Here is a 22,700-nt window from a genome sequence, read left to right on the forward strand (position 1 = left end):
GTGGGACGGAGCAGTGGTTGACTACTCCCAGCTTCACGTCCCGCCAAGCGGCACACACGCTGTGTCCAAACCTCCTGTGTGTCTCTGCTCTAAGACAACACTGCTGCTGGTCCGCGTGAAGGAGCAGGGGAGGCCTTGACAGGGCCAAAGACCTGGACCGCGGAGAACAGGAAGGGCCCCTGGGGTGGCACACGATGGATGAGGGGGTCCTTGGAGGACTCGGTCATCCTGACTCAAGGTCTGCTCCCAGGCCGGCCACCCTCCCCCTCCCCAGCCCAGCTGTCCACTCCACCCAAGCCCGAGGCTGGGGGCTGGTCCGATAGGAGCCCCAGCAGGTGGCCCGGCCTGCTCCCCGCCCAGCCTGGGAGAGAGCTGGATGGCTCAAGGGCTGTTCCCAGGACAAGCAAAGCAGGGGCTACAGTTCCTGAAACCCCCTGCTTGCTTTTCAACGGAAATTAGCCACTTAAAGACTGGCTCAGGATAAGCGATTCTAATGAGTAAGGAGGGAAATCAACGCTCTTTTAATGGAAACTTTGAGGAAAACTTCCTTTTCGAGGCGATCTACTGCACTGTGTGCACAGGAGCCCCAGCCCTAGTCCTCAGAGTGGGTGCCCTCCCACAGGGTCTTCTGAGCTGACAGACCCCCAGATGCCTCCCCACCCACAGAGCGGCTGGAGTGAGAGCAGGGGGAGCAGGGGGGCAACCCCGCTTCTGGCACAGCCGAGGGAAGAGGGAAAGTGGCAAGAACTCAGCTGACACGTTTGCTACAAGCTCTGGTGGGAAAAATCCAAAGGACATAAAATTCCTCCGGGAGCTGATGGACAGATGTTTCTTGAGAACCTTGATTCTCCAAAGACCCTCTGCCTTTTAGGAATGTAAACTTGGGGCGGGAACTTCCAGGGCCGACCAGTTTGGTTTCAGCACAGGCCCAGGCTGAATGAGTCGCAGCCCAGAGGATTTGAGCAGAGCAGATGACTATCTCTCTGAGCGCCCCTCAGCCTGACGGCTTATGCGACACAGGGCAGGGCACCCAGTGCAGGACCTGGGCCCTTGCTGCCCACACACACCCCGTCAGCAGCAGACAGGGCCCAGGCCCTCAGGCCTCGCCGGGTGCACGGCTCGTCCAGAACCCAGCCTCTTGCACCTCAAGGACGATGGCCTGTTCTGGCGGGTCTCCAAGTATGGGTGAGGGTCTCAGCTGGGAGGTGGAGGAGTCCAGGGGGCCTCCCCACCACACTGGCCCTTCTCTGCTGCGCACCTATGGGTGCGTGGCACCCATATGCTGGGGGAGTGACCGATGGCTGGGGGACGCCCAGTCCCCAAGGTGGGCGACTGGTCACCAGCGCCCTGCCTGCCCCGAGCCACCGGGTCGAGACAGACAGCGGGGCCCGTGGGCCTGCCAGGCCGGCATCCCTGGCCTCCACTTTCAGGGAAGGTGGGGAGGGCGGGGGAGGGTCCCGGAGCAGGCCTCCAGAAGAAGGCCCCCCTGCCTTTCCTATCAGGAAACACATCCTGTTAGTGTCTGGCTGCTATTTGTTGCAGTTGGCTACGCCCTCCAGCTCACCAAAAACAGCCTCAAAAACAACCATTTCCTCTCTGCTGAGAGACAGGGGGAAAACGCAGGCGCGAGGCACACACACACTCACTCACACACGCACGCGCATCCCTGCAGCAACCCGTTTGCTTTCCAGGACCAGCTGTTGGGTGGCGGAGGCACCGGGAAGGGGCTCAGGCAGCGGAGGCCCCAGTGGCTCACTTGCGCTGCTCCCAGCGGCCCTGCTCAGAGCCCTGCTCCACACTGGTCCTGAGAGTGAGGCCCAGGCACCCCGCGTTGCTGCCTGCCTTGCAAGTGATTTCTGTTCTCTTCACCTCCTCCTCCTCCCAGGAAGACGGCGCGCTCACGACTCTGGACTCTCGCTGGTGCCCCTGCTTCCTCCCCGGGATGGGCAGCTCGGAAGGCTTCAGCTCAGGCCTGGCCCTGCTCCAGGTGCAGGAAGGAGGGTAAGGAGGGCCGCGAGGCGGGCGCCCCCGCACCTGTCGCATGGGCCTTCCTGACACCTCCAAGCATGAGCGGTGATGTCCTCTAGCCACCCCTGGTGACAGCAGCTGACCGACTGGGACTGGGACTTTCTCCACGACAAGGGGACGGCACCGCAGTCCGCAATGACTGTCCAGAAAGTGGTGGCCACGGCCGTGCTGGTGGCCCTCGTCTCTCTCATTCTCAACAACGCGGCGGCCTTCACCCCCAACTGGGTGTACCAGACGCTGGAGGACGGGCGCAGGCGGAGCGTGGGGCTGTGGCGGTCCTGCTGGCTGGACAGGGCCAGGGGAGGGCCAAGCCCGGGGGCCAGGCCCGGGCAGGCGGACGCGCGGGACTGCGAGGCCCTGGGCTGGGGCTCCGAGGCGGCGGGCTTCCAGGAGTCGCGAGGCACCGTCAAACGTAAGTCTGCTTATTTTCCTTCCTCCTTTAAAGCGGCTGTGGATGCAGGCACATCTGCTGACGGGTGATGGGTGCTCTGCTCACAGGGGCAACCTTGGCTCTTGGGGACCCAAGCGAGCCCCAAGCTCCAAGCCCACCCTGCTCCGGCCCCTTTGGTACAGAATTCTTCCTGTGCAGGAGGGGGCTTTCTCTCTGCCGTCATGCATAGCTACAGTACGGATACATTAACCAAAGCAAGGAAAATATGTTTTTCCTGGTGGAAAATAAAGATTGTTAATGAGTAAAATAAACAAGAAGCTTAAAAACATGCGGCTGGGTTTGGACTTCATTCCACAGTTGTCAGGGTCGTTAATGCAGTGGGCAGCATAGAGGGAGACGCTCCAGGAACCGCCTGTAGGTGGGATGCCCAGGAGAGACTGGGAGACTGATGGCCTTCAGAGGGCAGAGAAGAGCCGACTCCTGCGAGCAGGGGCCTGGCTCCCTTCTGCCCAGTGGTCCTGTCTGGTTTGTCACATCCGGCACAGGGTCCATTACAGCTCTGAAAGGTGGGAACTTGACTTTGAAAGGGGGGTAGGGTTTGAGTGTACGGGAAGGAAGGTTCATAAATATGAAAACGCTTGTCACCTAATGTGTAGACACATGGCAACAGCAGCCGATGGGCAAAGGTCTCCCCAGTGACGACCCTTTAAAACTGCAGACAAGAGTCTAACATGTAGACCACATCACCTGTTCTGAATACACCATTTGTCCTTAGGAAAACGTGGCTCTGGCCAGGCCTCTGCTGGCTGCTCCAGAGGGCACGCCTCACTCAACTCAGGCGTGATGGCCCTCAGAATCCTGACCCACGAGGGAATGGGAGTGGGGGGATGTTGCCTCCACTTCACAGGCAAAGAGACTGAGGCTGCAGGAGGCGTGTGGCTCCGTTCAGGTCCCCGAGGGGATGTGAACCCGTCTTTGCACGTGGACCCCCTCGCAGCACAGCCTGGGGGTGTCTTTCATCGGGAGTGGCTGGCTTGCCAGCCCGCCCCCACCCTTTGCAAGCAGAGAGCCACAACCTCCCTTAAAAAGGGCGGGGCTTCCCTGGTGGCACAGTGGTTGAGAGTCCGCCTGCCGATGCAGGGGACACGGGTTTGTGCCCCGGTCCGGGAAGATCCCACATGCCGCGGAGCGGCTGGGCCCATGAGCCATGGCCGCTGAGCCTGCGCGTCCGGAGCCTGTCCTCCGCAATGGGAGAGGCCACAACAGTGAGAGGCCCACGTACCGCAAAAAAACAAAACAAAACAAACAAAAAAGGGCGAAGAGCCTGAATGAATCAATGAGCTTCTGTGAGCTCTCAGATCAGGGGCCTGTGGGGGGCTGGGTAGGTCAGCTGAACTTGGGTCGCTGTGACCTGCCGGTCAGACTGGTCCCTCTGGGCTCTAGGTCTGTCCTGAGGAGCAGTGAAAGCCAGTGACTGGGGCTCTAGCGTGGGCTCCGCGCAGGCCATGCCTCTCCCACCCCACAAGTGCACTGCACGCCCCCCACCCCCCGCCACAGAGCAACCCCCCACCCCGGGGGGAGGCCCCACGTCAGCCCAGCCCCTGCCCTGGGCTCAAGGCCTCCAATGCCGCACAGGTGCCCCCTCCGGGCATCCGTCCCCCCCGCCCTCTTGTTGAGCCGCGTCGGGTCAGGTCAGGCCAGGAAGACACAGGCCGGGACGCTCTCTGCCTCCAGACCGCACAGCCACCCTGCTGCATGTCCCGAGCGCCCCGCTCACCTGCCCTCGTTTGCTGTCCCTCCCTGACCACCTGATAAGTCCCCTGAACAACTTTTAAAACATCCTCCTGCCCTAACACGGCATTTGTGGCAGCTGACCTTTAATGATGCCCTGAGCATCAGAGGTTTTCCCAGAACAAGGGAAATGTCTTTGGAGCTTCTCGTGAACGAGGCTGAGACCAGGGAGAGGGGCTGGCAGATGTCTCACCAACTCCCAGGGACGGAGCACTGCTGCCCCGGGGGTTCCGGAGCTGGGGGCTTCTGGCCTGGTTTCTGGGCTGCCCCCTTCAATCAAACCAGCTCCCAGTCTCATCAGCTCTCATGCAAAACCTCAGCCCAGGCTTTGCCCCCGATGGTCCAGCCTCCAGCCAGGCTAGGAACAGGGAGAAGGAGTGGGTGGCCTCGACCATGGAATCACCTCCGTCTGTCCATCCCGAGCCCCGTGTGGGGGTACCGAGGGGGCGAGACTCGTGTTGCTTCACCCTAGAATTCCAGACATGATGCAGGTGGCCAGGGCAGCTCTCAGGGACAGCAGCCATGCTCCTGCCGGCTCTGTGCCCAAGTCCTGGCAGAGCCCGCAGAGCTGAGCCAGAGCCACTTGGCACATTGGGCCAACACCACCGTCCCCCAACGTAACAAGCTCTAGTGAGGGTGTCCCGAGCATGCTGGGTCAGGGGACGACCCTGGGTCAGGCCCTCCAGCTGCCCCCATGTCACGCCAGGTCCCGTCCTCGAGGACAAGGCCCTTCCCCACGCTGGCTCACTGGGCGTGTGCGGTGGCTGTGATTTTTTGTTACTCATCAGGTGGGGGCCTGGAGGTACCTCACAGCCCAGGACGGGGTCAGTCTTGCTTTCTGGCCCCCGTTCTCTCTGCCACTTTTCATCTCTCTAAGTTTTGTGTATTCTGTCGGGCACCTGTGTCCTTGCCCTGAAGCCAGGGGGGATGTGAATAAACACGTAATTAAATCTCCTGGGGTGACCGCTGCTGTCTCCTGGGAGGCAGCCTCACAGGGCACTGGGGTGGGAAGGGGCACAGCGACTGTCCAGCCAGCAGACACTCACAGCCACGTTCTCATGGCTCCTCAAAGCCCAGTGCTGCTGCCCAGGCCGTGCACACAGCAAGTGTGAGGACCCGTCAAACGTCCAGGCTTGGTGGGTGCTAGTGAGGACTGGTCCCCTCTGGGTGGCTGGGAAAGGGGGCATGGCCAAGGGGAGAGTCCGCCACCTCAGCCTTTACAGCCTCGGGCAACTGGGTACTAGGCAGCGGCCCAGCTCGAATGCTTGGAGGGTGGATTGCTGCCAGGGTGTGTGGCATGGGCCTGAGCGCTCAGAGCCGCTGGGGCCACCGGGAGGGCAGGGCCTCGTGGTGCCAGCACCAACACACTGCAGCGCAGACACTCCCGGCATGGCCAGCCCGTTGGTGCACGTCTTTCCTTGCCTGTGAGGCTGGGCCCCGGAACCGGAAGGACATTCCTCGGCCCAGAATGGATCCAGGTTCTGCCCTGTGTTGTGAACACCCATCACGTTTTAACAGCCCTCATCTCTGAGGCCACCTCCACTTCCAAACTCTATGACCTCTTAGAGTAGCAGGACCTTCTGTACGGGCGTTTGAAGGGTAAAAATTGTTGCAAAGAAAACAGCGTGAAAAAGGCAGGAAGAGTGTGATGAACAGCAGCCTCCATGGGAAGCCAGCTGGTGTTCCAGAGTCTGTGGCCCGAGTAACTGGACCCCCGTGCTGACAGAGGAGCCGCGTGTCCTCCTGCTCCCATGTGTGGTCACGGGGACGCGAGACCTCATGAGCAGCCAGGAAGGTTTCTGTAAATCTCGAGCGCTAGCAGCCCTGCCGCCCCAGCCTTGGGGGAGAGGAGGGGTCTGAGCCTGTGTGCGGGGAGCCCACTTTGTTCTCCGGCCCAGCCTCTGTCCTTTCTTCGAGTTGCTCCGGAGCTGCTGCCACACCACTGCCAGAAGCCCTGCGCTCACCAGGCTGCACCGCCCACCCCCGGCTCCTCGTCTCCCTGAGTTTTAAAGGGTCAGGGTTCCCAGCGACTGCAGCTATGCTTTGTGGTAACTTTGAAGACTACAGAACCCAGAACATGAGCGCTCGGTCACCCGGCAGTGAGGTCCACGGAGCATGTGCGGCCGCGCAAGGAGCAGGCGAGAGTGTCACAGGCAGCGTCAAGCCCTGGCAGAGGCGCCGTCCGTCCATCTGTCTGCCTGGGAATGCTCCTTGGCCCTCAGTGCCAGGCTCTCCTTCCAGAAGCCCTCTGCCCCTCCACCCTCAGGGCTGCTCTGACTTCGCAGCAGCCCGAGGCTCCTGCACCACAGTCCAGAGCCAGGCCTGGGATCTGGGAAGGGTGAAACCCCTCAAGCTCCGGACAGCAGGAGGGAGGCCAGCGGGAAGCAGCAGGTCGAGACCCCTGGGCAGGAGGAGCTGACCCTCCGTGGCAGGAAGCGGCACAACGCCCCCACGAGACTCTGGACTCCACAAGCGCTAAATGTGAATGCCACCTACCCGCAGAGCATGAATCAGACAGTGCTGCACTTGAAGCCTGGGGGGCGGGGGGCACTTTTACAGCATGGAAGGACCACAGGGAAGGGGCCTGACTTCACGGTGGATGGCTTTGCCCTCCAGCACATGGGTGGGAAAATTGGCTCCCCTGATGGCCTCTTGATGACACCTCCATGGCCCCCACCTTTGCAGTCCAAGCATTGGGCTGCCCCATCCTCCTTCTGCCCTGTGTGCACAGCCTCCAAATGCCTTGCTCAGGGACCAGGGGCAGGTGGGGGCTGGGAAGGGAGTGGTGAGACTCGCTGAGACGGAGGGAGGAGTCCCGGGAGGGGCAGGCAGCCCAGTCTCGAGCGGTCTCGCCCGTGCTGACCGCCTGCTTCTCTCCCTCCGGCCCCTCACAGTGCAGTTCGACATGATGCGAGCCTGCAACCTGGTGGCCACGGCGGCACTTGCCGCAGGCCAGCTCACCTTCGTCTTGGGGCTGACGGGCCTGCCCCTGATGTCACCCGATTCCCAGTGCTGGGAGGAGGCCATGGCCGCTGCGTTCCAGCTGGCAAGTAAGTATCCTCACCCGGGTCCCGGCCAGGCTGAGCAGCCGCATCCCCAGCTCCTGTCAGGGCTGGCAGGTTGGCTGTGGCTTCTAAAGTCATGGTGACCCCTGTGGGTCACGCTCCCACCCCACCCGTCACTGTGGGCAGCAGCAAAACAGAAATACACACAGGGGCGGAGCACTGAGGTGCAACCAGATGGGTTTCTGTCTGTTTGCTCAAGGCCTCCTGGCCCTTCCCATCTAAGACAAGGTGCCGAGGCTCACGGTGACCTGCTTTGCTTTCCAAAGTCTTCGGCATCTGGTGTTTTCTTTGCCCCTCTGTAGCCTGTGTGGCAGGCAGCCTGGGTTCACGCTCCTCCCATGAGGGTGCAGCAGCCTGCTGCAGGCACTTGGGCACATGGGCAGAGGGGGGCGCCCTTCTGACCCCTTGCCTGCCTCCATGGCCTTCCTGGCTAACGGTTAGCAGACGGGGAGTTCTGGGCACACATGGTTCCCAGCCGGCGACCTGCATGCTCGGTTATAAATGCAGCTTCCTGGGGCCCGGCTGGGGTGAGCAGGGCCCTCCTGTAAGAAGCACAGACAAAGCGTGGAGGACCCCGCCAAGCACACAGGGACGCACATGCAACACTAGGGCCAGAAAAGCGTGATGGGGGCAGTGTGGAGGAGAGCAGCGAGGCTTTGGCCATCAGCAAACAATCCAGAAGCCACCTCGGCCTCTGGGGGCGACTGCAGGCTGAAATGGGGCAGGGCCTGGGCACACTGTAGTCTTCACAGGGCGAGTGCAGCAGCGCCGTGGATGATCAATGGAACTGTTCCAGGAGGCTCTGCACAATGACCACGGAAGCCCCAAAGCGTCCACCCGGCACCCCAGAGAGCGGAGGGGCGTCTGTGCTGGTTTCCCCTCTCCCTCTGCCTGCCTCACTGGCCCAGGTTTAATGATCACAGGAACCTGGGAGCTCAGGTTTCCTGCTGCCTATGGGGAAGGTCAGATGGGTGGCTGATGGGACAGAGGAAGGGCCAGGACATCACCAGCCCACCGCCTGCCTCTCCAGCTCGGTGGAGAAGGCAGTGTCCCAACCATGAGGGTGCAGTTTCAACACACGCGGCGGGAGGAACGGCAGGAAATACGAGTGAATCACTTGGGGAATAATGGATCCTGGCCCTCATCGTCCTGGAGAAACACAATTTCCAGAATGCAGCTGACAGGCTGGCAGCACTCGTGCTGGAAAGTGCCGGGTGGGACTCGGAAACAGGCCCTGTTCACAGAAGGCCAGTCACTTCCCTGTGGCCGGGCAGGACGGAGGGCGTCGCCAAGGCCTAGGAAAGAGCGCAGGCTTTGATGTCAGGAGAACAGAACTGTGTCCGGCCCTACGGCTTACCAGCCATGTGAACGGGGCAAAGCCACACCTCAGTTCACCCAACTGCAAAATGGGGTAATGCCCACCCTGCCTGGGGCAATTCTGAGAGTTAACCAGGTACATGAAGCGGGACCTCAGACCTCCACCTCCTCCCTCCTCTAGGACTGTGAGGAAAAACACGGACATTCCAATGCCACACATGTAGGAAAATCACCCACCTGCCCTCTGCTGACCTTAGGGCTGTAAATCAAGCAGTTTCCTCGCCTCACTGAAACCACCCACCTCTCTCACGTGGGATCATCTGAAATTCCATCCCTTCAAGAAGGAAGTGGAAGATTTTGCAACGTGATTGGAAAAGCTGGATTAGAAACAGATATTTTAGTGGCATTAAAGGAATAAAAGTAACAGCTCTTGATTCTGAAAGTAACTCCTCCTAGCAGGATGATCAAATCTGTCATTGCATTTCTTAAGAAACTTCTTTGAGACACTTATTCAGAATTATTAGAAAAAATATTGTGGGTTTGGTGTCAAAACTGACGTCTTACTTTCTGTAAACTCTTGTTTCAGAACAAAATATTGTTTCCAAATAACACAACAAAAAAATGGAAACAGGGGAACCCCCATTAACTAAAATCAAACTGTCTTGCATCAGTCGGTGGGGGTTGGGGGGCACTGCCAAAGGTCTGGGGGTCAGGGGCTGTCCTGGCCAAGTGGGGGCTGGGGGCACATGCTGCTTTCCTGAGTATTTCCAGGCCAGCACAGCCTCTGGAAAGGTTGGACCAGGTTCTGTCCAAAAACCATCAGACAGGCAGAGGCCCACGGAAAAAGCCAGAAGCCCCGAGCAGCACCTGTGGCACTTCAGATGGTCCCTCTGCCTCCGCAGGCCCCCTCTCCCCGTGGTGTCCGACGGTTACCCCCAGTGGGTCTGCTGTGCCCAAAAAGGAAATGCATTTGGCCCTGTTTAGACTTGTTTCATTGACAAACAGTACAGAACATAGCTCTGTGCCTTTCTTCTATCACACTGCTAATTTTAGAGTTAGGTTTTTTCCTGTGCTCTGGTCTGTTTTAAACAGTCAGGGAGAGACTGAAGGGCGCCAGGATATCCTGTCCCAGGAGGGGGAAATGCCTGCTGGTACCTGTTATGCAAGGGAACCTTGAGTCCCCAGTGCTGGGGCCAGAGGGTGGGCGGGGGGAGAGAGGTGCTCATGAAGGGGGGAAGCACACGGATTCCCCGGGAGGCCGGGACCAGCCGGAGAGCAACACCCCAGCGGGAGGAGACAGGAGGCCGGCCGCTTGCCCATTCATCCCACGGCCGTTTCTGGCCGTTTCCACCATGCTTGCGTGATGCCCAGCCCGGGTCTGTGAAAGGGCGGCCCCCGCTTCTCAGGGCTGTGGCTCCAAAGGACGCTGTCCCAGACACCAGGGAGAACCCAGGAAACGCTGCTCTTGCAGGGCAACAGCGTGACTACCAGCCGTTTCACCGGGTTTGCTCTACTGAACTCAGGCCACCGCATGCAATAGTTTGCAATTTCTTTGCAGAATTTTCCGAGTGTGATTTTAATTTACCTTAAAGTTGAAAAAAGTCCTTTCAGTCCCTTATTCCACCCCCACCCATAAGCTGAACACCCTGTGAAAGCACTGTGTTCGCTGGGGTCACAGCAGCTGTCCACCAGCCCCAGCCTGGCCCACCCCCCCTCAGACCCAGCAGGACGATTTCAAGAGCGGCATTTCGTGGACCTTGTGGGCTTCACATCTGCAGGCTTTCTCTCTCCACTTCTGGAAATCCTAAGACTTTTTCTTATGATGAAAAACTTACACCCTAAGGGCCGCTTACTCCGCGCCGTGAGAAGGCTGACTTTATCGTCCCAAAGGTCAGTCGGGGTGATGCACGGTGTCTGTCTTGTCAACTTGTGAGCTGGTGGAGATCATGCTGTTCTTGCAAACCTGCTCATAGGAACGTACCACTTTCTGTGCTTTACTATAAAGCAGCACTTGGCTTGGGCCAGACACTTCGCTTTCCTGTCTTCTGAGCCCACTTCCCAAGCCCAGTCCTGCCCCCGCACCCTGGGGAGAGTGTCACCTTCTCCTTCCCTAGACTCTCTCCCTAAGGGGGAGGCACTTGTCCCCACCTTCTGCTGCTCACAGCTGAGCCTCGAGTGCTCTGTACATGTTCCAGGGCCTTGGCCAGCGCTGCCCTGTGGATGCTGAGGCAGGTGTGATGCTTGAGGGCTCAGGGCTCAGCCACATGGTCTTCCCACCTGTGGGCCCTGCGTGTGCTTGATGGCCACTCCAGAGGAAGGCCTGTGACCGCCAGTGGAGCCCTGGGAAGCCGGCAGGAAGGAATAGAGGAGAGGGCGCTGTGAACCACAGCGCCACAGCCGCCGGCTCACAGAAAGGGACTATTTGCTTTGGAAACAACAAGTTCATGAGGACTGAATTGACTCCACGTGCAGAAGTCCGTGCATTTGCTAAAAACTCTCCCCTTAGATTCGTTTCTGTAGAAACAGCGATGTCACTGAAAAATTCAGGAGAAAGGGGACCTGAACGTCAGGAGAATGGAGAAACTGCACTTCAGGCTGGCGGTGGCGAGAGAAACTTATCAAAGTAAAAGGCCAGTTTGATTTCAGGAGGATGTGCCCACACGGCCAGCGCAGGCAGCCGTTACCTCTCTGCGTCTCTGTGGCTTTCCGCCATTGCCGCGTGGCACACGCTTGGTCCCCACATCCCATGCATCTGCTCAGGCCACACCGCCCCCACTGGCCCAGGGCAGAGTCCACGTGTCCCTGAGCCAGCCCCAGTGTGACATCCACCCACGGCCCAGCCCCTGGGCCCACTGTTCCAGTCAGTTCTTTGTATTTTCCTACTGCAGGAATAAATGTATTTTTTTTTATGTTAGGGAAGCATATCCCTTCTTTGACTGTACGTGTTCCAAGTTGAACTAAGATAAAGCAAAAGGGCTTCCCTGGTCGCGCAGTGGTTGAGAGTCCGCCTGCCGATGCAGGGGACACGGGTTCGTGCCCCGGTCCGGGAAGATCCCACATGCTGCGGAGCAGCTGGGCCCGTGAGCCATAGCCGCTGAGCCTGCGCGTCTGGAGCCTGTGCTCCGCAACGGGAGAGGCCACAACAGTGAGAGGCCCGCGTACCGCAAAAAAAAAAAAAAAAAAGTCCCTCCAAGAGGCTCCGCGCTCCCCCAGCCTGTCACCCCCACCACTCTTCCTGCTGGTTTTGCAGACGTGGGTGGCTGTGCCCGGCTGTGCCCGGCTGTCTGTTCACATGTGAATTCATACTTCTTTCATCTTGTGACATAAGAAAGAGTCTTCTCCATTGTAGGCCGTACAGCTGAACATACGGAGGAAGTTAATAAGCTGAGTAAAACGGCAACAAAGCAACAGCCTGCCCCGTTTCCAAAAAAACGGACGATGTGATCTTAAGAACCATAGTAGCCCTGACGCTGGCAAGTGGGTGGGTGTTCCCCACCTGAAGGGAGCAGCGCCTCCCCCACCCTCACCCCCACAGCCCTCATCCTAAACAGGGGCGCCTGGATCAACAGGTGGGTGACTGCCCAACTGAGCGCTCAGGGGCCAGGACAGGAGGACGGGAGGCGCCCTCCCACCAGGCAGATGGAGCTCAGGATGGTGGTGCCAGGAAAGGCAGGGGGACCAGCACGCAGCGTGAGAAGACTCAAGGCCAGGCGTGTCTTGAGGGCCAGGAGACGCTAAAGCGTGTCCTCTACGGCCTCCACAGGGCGACCAGCGCAGCCGTGGGAATGTGGCAACGAGAGGCACGTGGCCAGAGTCGTGACACGCTTTAGGAAGTGCTTGTTAATAGAAGACTGTAAAGTTAGAATATTCTAACTGCCTTACTATGAACCTTATGTACAAAGGACTCAGGAGACACACAAGTGACACCGAGAAGCCCATGTGCGCTGCCTCCCGCCCCGGTCAGTGGTGGCCGCCCGTTGGCTGGGCCTGTCTGAACCGAGCACAGAGCAGCTGTGTCTCCCCCGTGGCCCGTGGCCCGTGGCCCAGCACCTCGTCTCCAAGGACGCGCATTTCAGATGCTCTGATGTGGGGTCCCGGTCATGTTTCCTGTGACCTGTGACAAGCAGGGTCTCATTCGGGCGCAGTCCTGGGAGTGGGTCGCGGGTCCCAGGGCCACGTGTGTGCCCTGCTGGCATGTCCCGTGCTTTCCTCAGTCAGGCCCTGTCCAGGTCGGGGTCTCACAATTCCCAAGTCTCCACTGGACGGCCTTGCAGTAAATTCAAGGTCTTCTGTTCTCAGTGACGCAAACCAACCCCATGTCAGATAGCCGATGGCCCTGGAGGCTGTGCGGAAGCCCAGTTCCTTCGCCTGTTCCCTTCTGATGGACGACGCTGCAGATCTGTGCTGAGGCCAGGAGGCTGGTCCATGTGGCCTGTTGCTCCTCTGACCCCACTCCCCCGAGATCATCAAACCCCTTGGCTAGGTGGCCCAGGGAGCCCCACCCTCTGCTGTGGTGACCAGGGTGAGTCAATTTCTTGGAACCCAACATGCCTGAGGAGGACAAAGGCCCTCGGGGGCCCAGCGTGGTCCAGACAGGACTCCCAGCCCCTCCTGGACTTGTCTCGTCTCCTGCCCTGGGCTCTGGCCAGGCCGAACTGCCCGCTGCAGCCCCTCCACCTGCCCTGCACTGTGACATCTGCACATCTGTTCATGCTGGTCCCCCACTCCCTGTGGCCTCCTGGCTTTCCTCAGGAAACCAGATCATGTATGACCTGGTGTGGCCCCGGAGCAAAGGGCAGCAGTGATGCCCGCTGACGATTCTAATAGCTGTGTCATGACTTAGTGCTGGGGCACAGGCTGGAGTTTTCTAGAAACACAAGCATTCTGGAAGCATTTCTGCGCCTTCCAGAAAGTATGAATTAAACATTTAACTGCCCCGGTCGTGTCCTAAACAATGGTGATGGTGACTAATCCCTGTGCTAATTCTCTATGGTATTTTGTGGAGCTTTTTATACATGGAAAGCTTCTCGATACTTCCTTTCTGTTAAAAATAACTAATTCTGTTTGTCATGCACACTGGCAAAAAGAAACTTCTGGCATTCCTCTCTCCCAGCTAGGAGTACATACATCCTCTGCCCATGATTTTGTGCCACCCGAGTTTTGCGTTAGTGAGGGAAGGAGTTAGGACCTGCGTTTTGTGTAATGCAAATGAAAGTACTTTATGTGTTCCCTTGTGTTCACTATGTCTTTGGGCATTTTTTGCCAGCCAGGGAGCTTGTTGTGCCTTCTTTCAACAAGACTCAGAAGGACGGGGTGGGATGGGGCGATGGGAGCGAGGCCTCTGCCCCGTCCCAGCCATCAGGGGTTCCAGCCCAGATTCAGTGCCCTGTTAGCCTAGCTGACAGATCTTGGGTGCGAAATCCTGGTTTTCCTATTGTAAGAACTAATAAAATCAAGTCTTTGGAGCTCCTTAAAGATACAACTATGGAAATGACGATGTGACGGTATTAACAGCTGACCGAGAGGGGACATGGCCGACTTAACTGAGTCCACACAGGACGCTGTGCACAGTCCTGGACCCCCCCGTGTCACCTGGAGAGAGGAGGGGACGGAGGGAGACCCGCAGGGGACCGGGTGGGTGAGGGGGACATTCTAGAACCAGCCGAGTCTATTCAGCCACAGTTCAGCTCCCCCCCCACTCCCCCCACCCCGAATGTGCAGGCCCTCCGCCGTCTCAGGTTTTGAAAGAAAATATTTCCTCTGGAAGCAAACACTAAGAATAAGAAAACTCTTAAAAACAGGAATTCAAACTAAGTTAAATACAAATCTGAGTTGTTTCCAGGTAAGACTTAGAAAATATCTGCGTTTGCTTTCACTTTGAATGAATTAGGCGTTTATAAGCCAGAGCGGACCTTCCACGGAGTTACCGCTGGACTGTTCGGGGTGGGGAAGTGGGTGTTAGTGTCACCTCCATGGGGAGGGCGGCCAAGGAAGTGGCCTGACACCTGCCAGGTCACAGGAAGCACGTGAGCCCCTATGACCATCCAGGGTCAGGATTGAGCAGACAGCCCCCGCAGCAGCCACCAGACCCAAAAGTCCCATAAAATTCAGCTTGACCCCAAGGCACCAGCACCGAGTGGAGCTGGGCTCTCAGCCCCAGGAGGACAGGGTTGGGTGGGAGGAGAAGCGGGAGCGGCCCCACGGCTGGACCCGCGGCCTCCCCCGCTCCCTGTCTCACCCTGTCCTTCGTCTGCAGGTTTTGTTCTGGTCATCGGGCTGGTGACGTTCTACAGAATCGGCCCGTACACCAACCTGTCCTGGTCTTGCTACCTGAACATCGGGGCCTGCCTGCTGGCCACCCTGGCTGCGGCCATGCTCATCTGGAACGTCCTGCACAGGAGGGAGGACTGCATGGCCCCCCGCGTCATCGTCATCAGCCGCTCCCTGACTGCACGCTTCCGCCGCGGGCTGGACAATGACTACGTGGAGTCGCCGTGCTGAGGGCGGCGGGAGGCCGCTCGGGGCTCCGTCCACCGCAGGGACCATCTGAGAAGCAGGGCGCTGCCTGCGCGGCTTCCCATGAGAGCACATGTATGACACGCATTCACTACGTTATACACGAACACAGGGCGTGACCACATACTGGCTGCGTCCCACCCCCACCCCCCCAACCCCGCCACGGCCCACTTCACGCTCGCGCACGTCCTGTCCTGGAGACCAGCTCCGGAGAGGCACGTCCGGGATGGCAGCCACCTCGCTCTCTGCCCTGGCCCAGGAGTAATTTATTCTGTATCTGCCAAGAGGGGCGTCCTGGGTCATATTTACTTTGATAAAGCAGAACACAGGGAATAGTTCTGAACTGTCCGTGATCTTCCTCCAGGGACTCAGAATTTACAGTCAGATGGTTACGGCTTTACAACAGGACTGTGTTAGTGATGTCCATTTACTCCTGATTATCTTCCTAAGTTAAAATAAAACACAAACCTCTTACCACGGTTTAAAACTTGTGTTTATCCATTACACTGCCACGTGGTGAAGGAATATAGCTTATTCTTCTGTAGCTTTGTGGGTCAGCAGTCAGAGGAAGGGTTGACACATTTTACAGGCCAGGACCACTCATGGCTCACTCATGTTTCCGTTCAGAAGTCCCCGTTTCTACAGACCCTAAGCACTGGCCGGACAGCGGCAGGTCCACAGTTGGCACAGTATGAAGGAAAAAGTCTATTGGCTTAAAAAATTTCAGAGATTGATTCACTTTTTTCCCTAGAAAAGTCTTCAGTGCATCCAGCCAAACTTGGTGGGCTACAGAAGACCTTCCCAGCACCAGCCTGGTGCCAGCAGCCCTGGACCTGACTCTGTAGCAGGGACTAAGCCCCAGGTTGAACACAAGCACCTAAGAGCTGCCTCAGGGGCTCAAAACCAGCCCACGTCCCCTGGGACCGGGCTGGGTTGCCCGGCCACACCCGCAAGGACAGTTCCCCGAGAGCGTGCAGCTGCTTGTTCCCGTGCCACGAAGCGCATCTTCCAGCCCAGGAAACGAGGGACAGTGGTGGGCACTGTGCAAAGTCCGTGGTCGTGGTGTGGGGGTGGTCACTGTCTGGCTGCTGCCCCCACGCTAGGCCAACCCTTTAAGAAACATTTAGCTTTGCTACCCAGACGATGTGCGGTGACCAGTCTGGAATTCGAAGGCCACGCTGCCCCAGAAATTTGTCTTTAGTCAGAGCAAGAGGTAGATCCGGTTGTTGCTTTAAAAAAACATAAAGCAACAGAGAATGACTTAAAGCACGTCTGGGCTGACCACGGATAGAAGCGCAGCTCAGGGCAGAGGTACAGTCGGCACATTAGGGGACCCAAAGGGCTGCCCTTCCTCCCCTGGGCACCTCAAGCTGTACAGTCTTAGCAGTGTTACATACACGACTACATATACTGCATGGGCCATGTGCTTACCTATGGTCTGTGATAGAGTTCCTATGAAACGGATAGTGCCTCCAGCCACTCTTCACTTCCCTGATCAAAAGCCTCTTGCCCACCTGCAGCAGGGAAAAGCCCCTCTGCTGTGGACCAAGACCAGGTCTCAGGCTGCTTCTGGGTTACAGACCCATCACTGCAGACGAGGGTTGCTGGGGTGCCCTATCTCCCGTCCTCCTCTTCCCACTTGAATTTCACCCTTCAATAGTTTTTCTACTCTTTGGCAATTAAAATCTGTCAAATGCTCCTGAGAAGCTCTGAATTCTCACAGGCACAGAGAGGAAGCTGCTTATAGGTAGCCCTTGATTGACAACTTAGAGCAATTTTAATTGCATTTTGCCTGCCGTTTTGAGAGTTTACTATCAAAACCTTTACTGTTTAGGGCTTCCCTCGTGGCACAGCGGTTAAGAATCTGCCTGCCAATGCAGGGGACACGGGTTCAAGCCCTGGTCCGGGAAGATCCCACATTCCGCAGAGCAACTAAGCCCTGCGTGCCACAACTACCGAGCCTGCACTCTAGAGCCTGCGAGCCACAACTCCTGAGCCTGTGTGCCACAACTACTGAAGCTCGGGTGCCTAGAGCCCATGCTCCGCAACAAGAGAAGCCACTGCAATGAGAAGCCTACGCACCGCAAGGAAAAGTAGCCCCCGTTCACCGCAACTAGAGAAAGCCTGTGCGCAGCAACGAAGACCCAACGCAGCCAAAAACAAAAAACAAAAAAAACTTTTCTGTTTAGTGCAATTATTCCTGGACAGACAGATGTTATAAATATTTAGCAACTGCAGAACTTTCAACTAGGAAGTGTCCACTGTAAAGTAAGTCAAAACAACTAAATCACAGCCCACGAGACACCGAGCATTGCGAGGCCAGCCAGGTGCCCATATACAACAGGGTTTCCACCAGCACCAGCATCCCCTTGAGTGAAAACCCATGAGACACCAGGAACACCAAGAAGAGTCAGCGACGATGAGACTCGTGGGGAGGGAAGAGACCCGAAGGAGGGTCACAGGGAGTTGGGTGCGGCACACCTCGCGAACAGAACCCTCACCTTTTGATGAGCTTGATGGACCGGAAGGCTTCGTCCATGTCCCCGACAGCCAGGAAGAAGGTGAAGTTGAGCATGGCGTCCTGCGTGGGCTTGTCACAGTCTTCTAGCCCCACGAAGTCCCGCAGGGGCCTCCTGCCCACCGTCTGGGGGATGCGCTGGGACCCGGAGTCCACCTGGTCCTCGAGGTCCACTTCTCCCGGCTGAACGACAAAGGGCACTGTTTATTTGTGGATCCCTGTAAAGCCAGGGTCCACCCCGGGCCTCTCCCTGGGGGTACTCGTCAGCTGCGGGGACCCTCTGCACACAGACCCCATATTCAGCAATGCTCTCGGCAAACACAACGCACGTCCGCAGGCCCCCTGAAGTTACCAGAACTTGGGGCTCTGGCTTCAGACAGCGGGTGACGCAGGCTGTCAACGCACAGGGACCTGCCAGCCGCTAAGGCACTAACATCAGCTGCTCAACAGCCGTGAACAGGCATGAAAATCCCTACCTCCCAGGGCCATTTGTAAAATTCCTAGAAAGAGCTTTTACTATCAAGTCAGACCTGTGTACATGTGCAGAGGGTATTAAAATCGACGCCAGCATCACTGCAGGTAGAAGTTTCCAAAATGTAACCTGGATTAGTGGTGGCGAGCCCTCTGCTGGTGCTTCTCAGAACCTTCACCTAGTGCAGCCCACCCCCCACCCCTGCCACACCCCCAATGCAGGCAGAGGAAGGAAATCCTGTGGTCCCAGCAAAGCACAGTTTAGTGCACTGTCTGGACCATGCCTTCTGCACCAGCTCCAGCCACAAATCCTTCTCAAGTCCACTTCCCTCCTCCCAGCTAGACGGGGTTCCATGCCCTCCACTCACCCCTGGGCTGGATCTGCACACACACCCCTTGGTCTCCCACCTGGCTTGCTCTCTCTCTGCAGCGTCCATTCGTCTGATTACACAGGCTCCCCCGTGTAGAGAGTTCATGATCCATCTCCTTGGACCCCACTCCCCTACCCTGGCAGTTTCGTATCTGCTGTGACTCTGACTCCTTCACCACCTGCCTCTGACTCAGTTCCCAGAAGCTCCTGTGTCACGGATCCTTCTGAAGTTCAACTGTAGCCCCCAACTTTGGGGGCACTTGATTTGGGCCTTGAAACCCTGGTAGGATTTATCAGACCCAGGTGTGGACGGGGAGACCCTCCAGGCACAGAGCAGAGCATAAGCAGAGGCCAAGAGCAGCCCTGGTCAGGGTTTGTGGCCGAGTGGTGGGGTCACATCCGGCGGGAAGCTGAGTCCTCAAGTTTGGGCTGATTTTGCACTGAGTGGGAAACCTTCAGAAAACGTGGACACAAAAACCATGGGGGGTGGTACTTGCTGTCTGCTGTGGTGTCACAAATCACGAGACAGCAGCCTGACCTCCGTCAGCCTTGCTGTGGGTCTGATGCCCCGTCCTCATTAGAGCCCTGCTCCCCGCGAGCACACGCAGGAATTCTCACAGAAACAAGTGCACCCACGGTCACAGCTCACGGTGCCCCCTGCCTGCATTCACCTTGGGTTCTGCTCTCGAGGGGATGAGCCGCCTGCCCTGGACACATGTGGGAGCTGGGGGCCCAGGGCTGTTCGACTGACACCACACCCTTGAGTGTGCGGACAGGAACCTCGGGACGCCAGGCGCTTCAGGGAAATAGGCTGCATAGGCCCCTCCTCTCCCGCACTGAGAGATCAAATGAATAAGACTTCCTGTGTTGCAAACACAGGTAAGTGAAATACTTCCTCACCGCAAGCATTAGGAGACAAGACTGTTCGTGCTGCCCCAACGAGGAGCTGATGCCCTGCCAGGCCCCTGACAAAGCTGGAGCATGTGAGGTGGGAGGTGTCAGCACACAGACAGCTGTCGCTTAAAACAAAGAAAACCACATCGTGGGGCAACTGCAAAGCTCAGGTAACAGGGAGGAGCATCATGCAGGCCTCTGCTGGGCCAACAGCTCCAAGTGGATGCTCGGGGGGAAGAGAGCTGAGGGGCTGGCAGAGGGGAGGATGGTGCTCAGACTGAGGGAAACAAGCCCAGGCGTGAAGACGAGGGAGACGCCCAAGAGAAGGAGCTCAAAGGCTGTCTCTACGTTTTGAGTCTCAAATCAAAGAGAAATGAAAACGTATAAAAGCACTAAATAAGAATGAAATTCAGAAAAATGCTGGTCTGGAGGCACTGGTCTATTCAAAAGAGGAAACTCAGAAAACCTGCATGGACGGAGCGCAGGGGGTCCTGGAATCGAAACCACACAGCCTCACAAAGTTCACTGCAACGGATCACAAGTCAAAGTGCAGAAAAGACTATTCGCTGCCGACCTCGATGGCTGGGGATACTGTTCCCAGGGGCAACCCTGGCCTGTGGTCTCAGGGGGGCACGTTGCACGAGGGCTTCAGCACAGCCTGAGACCCACAGACCCACACGGCTCGCCCATGACAGTCACAGAACAAAGAGCAGAGAGCCCACCCTGGGCCTTCCTGCCAAACCTCTTCAGGTCAGTAATAACCCTGGGAGGGGCCCGGGGAGACCTGCGTCCTGGCTTCTGAGCAGACAGCCGTTCACACAGGCAAGGGGCCTCAGCTCTGGAGCTGGCAGAGATAGCCAAGCTCAGATGGCATGTCCACCATCTCTGGGGGTCCTCTGGGGTCTGCCCTTACCCCTGGCTAAAAAAAGAACACTTGCTAACGGCAAAAAATACAGAGTTCATGTTTAGGGTTGATTTTAAATCACCCTATGCTAAGAGCCAAAAAATATCCAAGTAAAAGTCTACATACTTCAGTCCTTCTTCTGACACAACAGTAAAGAAAGACGCGGCAGGGGAGCCCAAAGAGCTGACGATGGGGAGGAGTCTGCAGATTTTACGAGAATAGGAGCAGCAGCGGCCAGCACATTCACAGTCCTGCAGAACGGAAGGCACGAACGACAGGCTGCAGCCTTCAGGTCCCAGCGCAGCCGCGCCTCCTCTGTGCAGGCGGTGTTGGCGCCCGGCTGAGAACAGGTGGCTCAGCCAGTGTTTCAACTCGTCTGGACATTCCGCCACCCCTACCCCCCAGATGCACCCACCCCCGTGATCAGCACGGCATCTCAGGGCAGAGGATGGCTGATTTCAGGTCTAGGAGGGACCGTGGGGACGTGGAGACCAGGTTCCAGGGAAGGCAAATAACTCATCCAAAATACCCTTGTTGGCGGTGGGGGAGGGGGTGGGTGGTGTGTGCTGAAAACAACCCTGTTTGATCAAAAATTTAAAAACACACCCGTGGGACTTCCCTGGTGGTCCAGTGTTTGGGACTTCGCCTTCCAATGCGGGGGTGCGGGTTCGATCCCTGGTGGGAGAGCTAAGATCCCACATGCCTCAGGGCCAAAACACCAAAACATAAAACAGAAGCAACAGTGTAACAAATTCAGTGAAGACTTTAAAAACGGTCCACATCAAAAAAATAAATAAAAATAAAAAAAATAAAAACAACCAGTGTATGTAACGCACACACACGTGGGCAAAGGACAAGACCTCTCCTGAAAGGCTGCCCGCCAGCCTTTCCTAGCAACCATCTCTGGGGGCTGCGACCACGGAGATTTGCAGCATCCTTGGTCTTTATTTCTTATTTGAAGCTTCTGAATTTCCTACAGTGAATATAGGAATACGTACTTTTAAAAAAACAGCTAGAATTTTTAAAAAGAAGACAGGAAAGTGGAAGGGTACGGTGCCTTTGGGGGACGCCGGAAGGGACAACCCTCAGCAGCACTGCTGCCTGCCTGCCTTTCCCCACACAGAAACCTCGGATCTGCGGGAATCTCAGGCGACAAATCAGGGCACACGGTTTGCTTGTTTAACGGAAGAGCCCCGGTGGGGAGGAGGGCCTGAGACACGGCCGCACACATAGAGGCTCCCACCTTTCTCATGAAGTAATAATGGGGCACTTGGATTCCCAGGAGCGCCTGGAAGACGGGAGGCCGGAGGAAGCTGTCCTGCAACAGGAAGCCGTGCTCTTCAGAGACGAAGAAAGACAGGACCAGCACGTCTGCCTGCAGAGGGAGACGTTCTGTCTTAGTTTGGCAATAACTTTCCTGAATCTCGTCCAATCCCATTTTCACTGCTGGGATATTTACATAAAACACAAAGAAAGTAGAGGGGCCAACACATAGGCACACAGATAACCCCCTTCCTCCTCGGGGCACACAGCAACGACACCAGGCTCCGCTATTCTCTGACGCCCCTCCTGGAGGACACACCTCGTCCGGCCTGGGAGCCACTAGACCCATCTCGCTGACCTTGTGGTGAAAACTAACCCTTCCACCCGCGCTGGTGAGTGAAGCTCAGGAGCTTCAAGAGTAGCCCCTTCAGTTTCTTGACTTTGACATGGAGACTCTGCTCTGCTCTCAGGCAGGGACAGTGGAGAGGCCGATGCTCGGCGGGACCCTGTCCTGCAGGACTCGGCCGCAGACCCTTCTGCCCAGGAGATGCGGAGGCCGAGGGGCTGGTGGCTGCCCTGCTGTGTGAGTGCCTGCGTCTCCTCACCAACTTCACCCAAGACCAGGAGCCCTTCGCCGGCCATGCCCCCACCCTCCAAGTGGGAGCAAGTGCCCCCAACTTGCTCGTCACTAGATCCTCTCTCTCATCTTCGAGTCTCCACTCCAGTGACACAGATGCCAACAGGGCCCCTCTCGCCACTCATGTTTCAGACCCAGAGACCGATTTGCTTCTGAAAACATCAGGGTGTGGAAACCCGCTGCTGGTAGCCTCAGGGGATCCAGCCTCTCACATCCTGGAAGGAAGTCCCTTTGGCAGGGACACAAGTCACCTGAAGCTCTAGGGCTGGCGGGCCTTTGCTGACCTACTGAGGACCCTACGAAAGATCCCTCTGGGTCACAGAGAGGCGCATGCAGCCCCCGGGCTTTCTCAGGGATCACTGGGTGTCCTGCAGGACCCAAGACTTGGAAAGTGTTGGAGTTCTGGGCCCGAGAGTCACCAGTTTTGGGGAGGGACGCCCTGCAAAGCCGGGGGTTGGGGTGGAGACAGGGGCGAGGGGGCCAATTGTTTGGGGGATGACTGAGGAGTCGGCCTCAGTAACTGGACCCCACAGGA

The 22,700-nt window shown here is 57.5% G+C and overlaps 2 protein-coding genes across 17 annotated transcripts in view; one reads left to right on the plus strand and one right to left on the minus strand.

Moving 5' to 3' along the window:
* Positions 1–22,700, minus strand: part of IFT140 (intraflagellar transport 140) — a 188,689-nt gene that overhangs the window by 15,105 nt on the left and 150,884 nt on the right. For all 16 annotated transcript variants that reach the window (XM_049699631.1, XM_049699626.1, XM_049699620.1 and 13 more), the window contains 2 exons: positions 21,509–21,640; positions 17,610–17,809 (listed from right to left, as the gene is read on the minus strand). In XM_049699631.1, coding sequence (XP_049555588.1) covers positions 17,610–17,809; positions 21,509–21,640 — 332 coding nt within the window. The remainder of the gene's footprint in view (positions 1–17,609; positions 17,810–21,508; positions 21,641–22,700) is intronic.
* TMEM204 (transmembrane protein 204) lies at positions 1,587–15,595 on the plus strand. The gene is made up of 3 exons (XM_004270335.4): positions 1,587–2,440; positions 7,105–7,260; positions 14,849–15,595. Exons 1-3 carry the CDS (start codon positions 2,164–2,166, stop codon positions 15,091–15,093), a joined length of 678 nt encoding a protein of 225 aa, XP_004270383.1. The 5' UTR covers positions 1,587–2,163; the 3' UTR covers positions 15,094–15,595.

This window comes from Orcinus orca, chromosome 16 (assembly GCF_937001465.1).
Source record: "Orcinus orca chromosome 16, mOrcOrc1.1, whole genome shotgun sequence".
NCBI lineage: Eukaryota > Metazoa > Chordata > Mammalia > Artiodactyla > Delphinidae > Orcinus > Orcinus orca.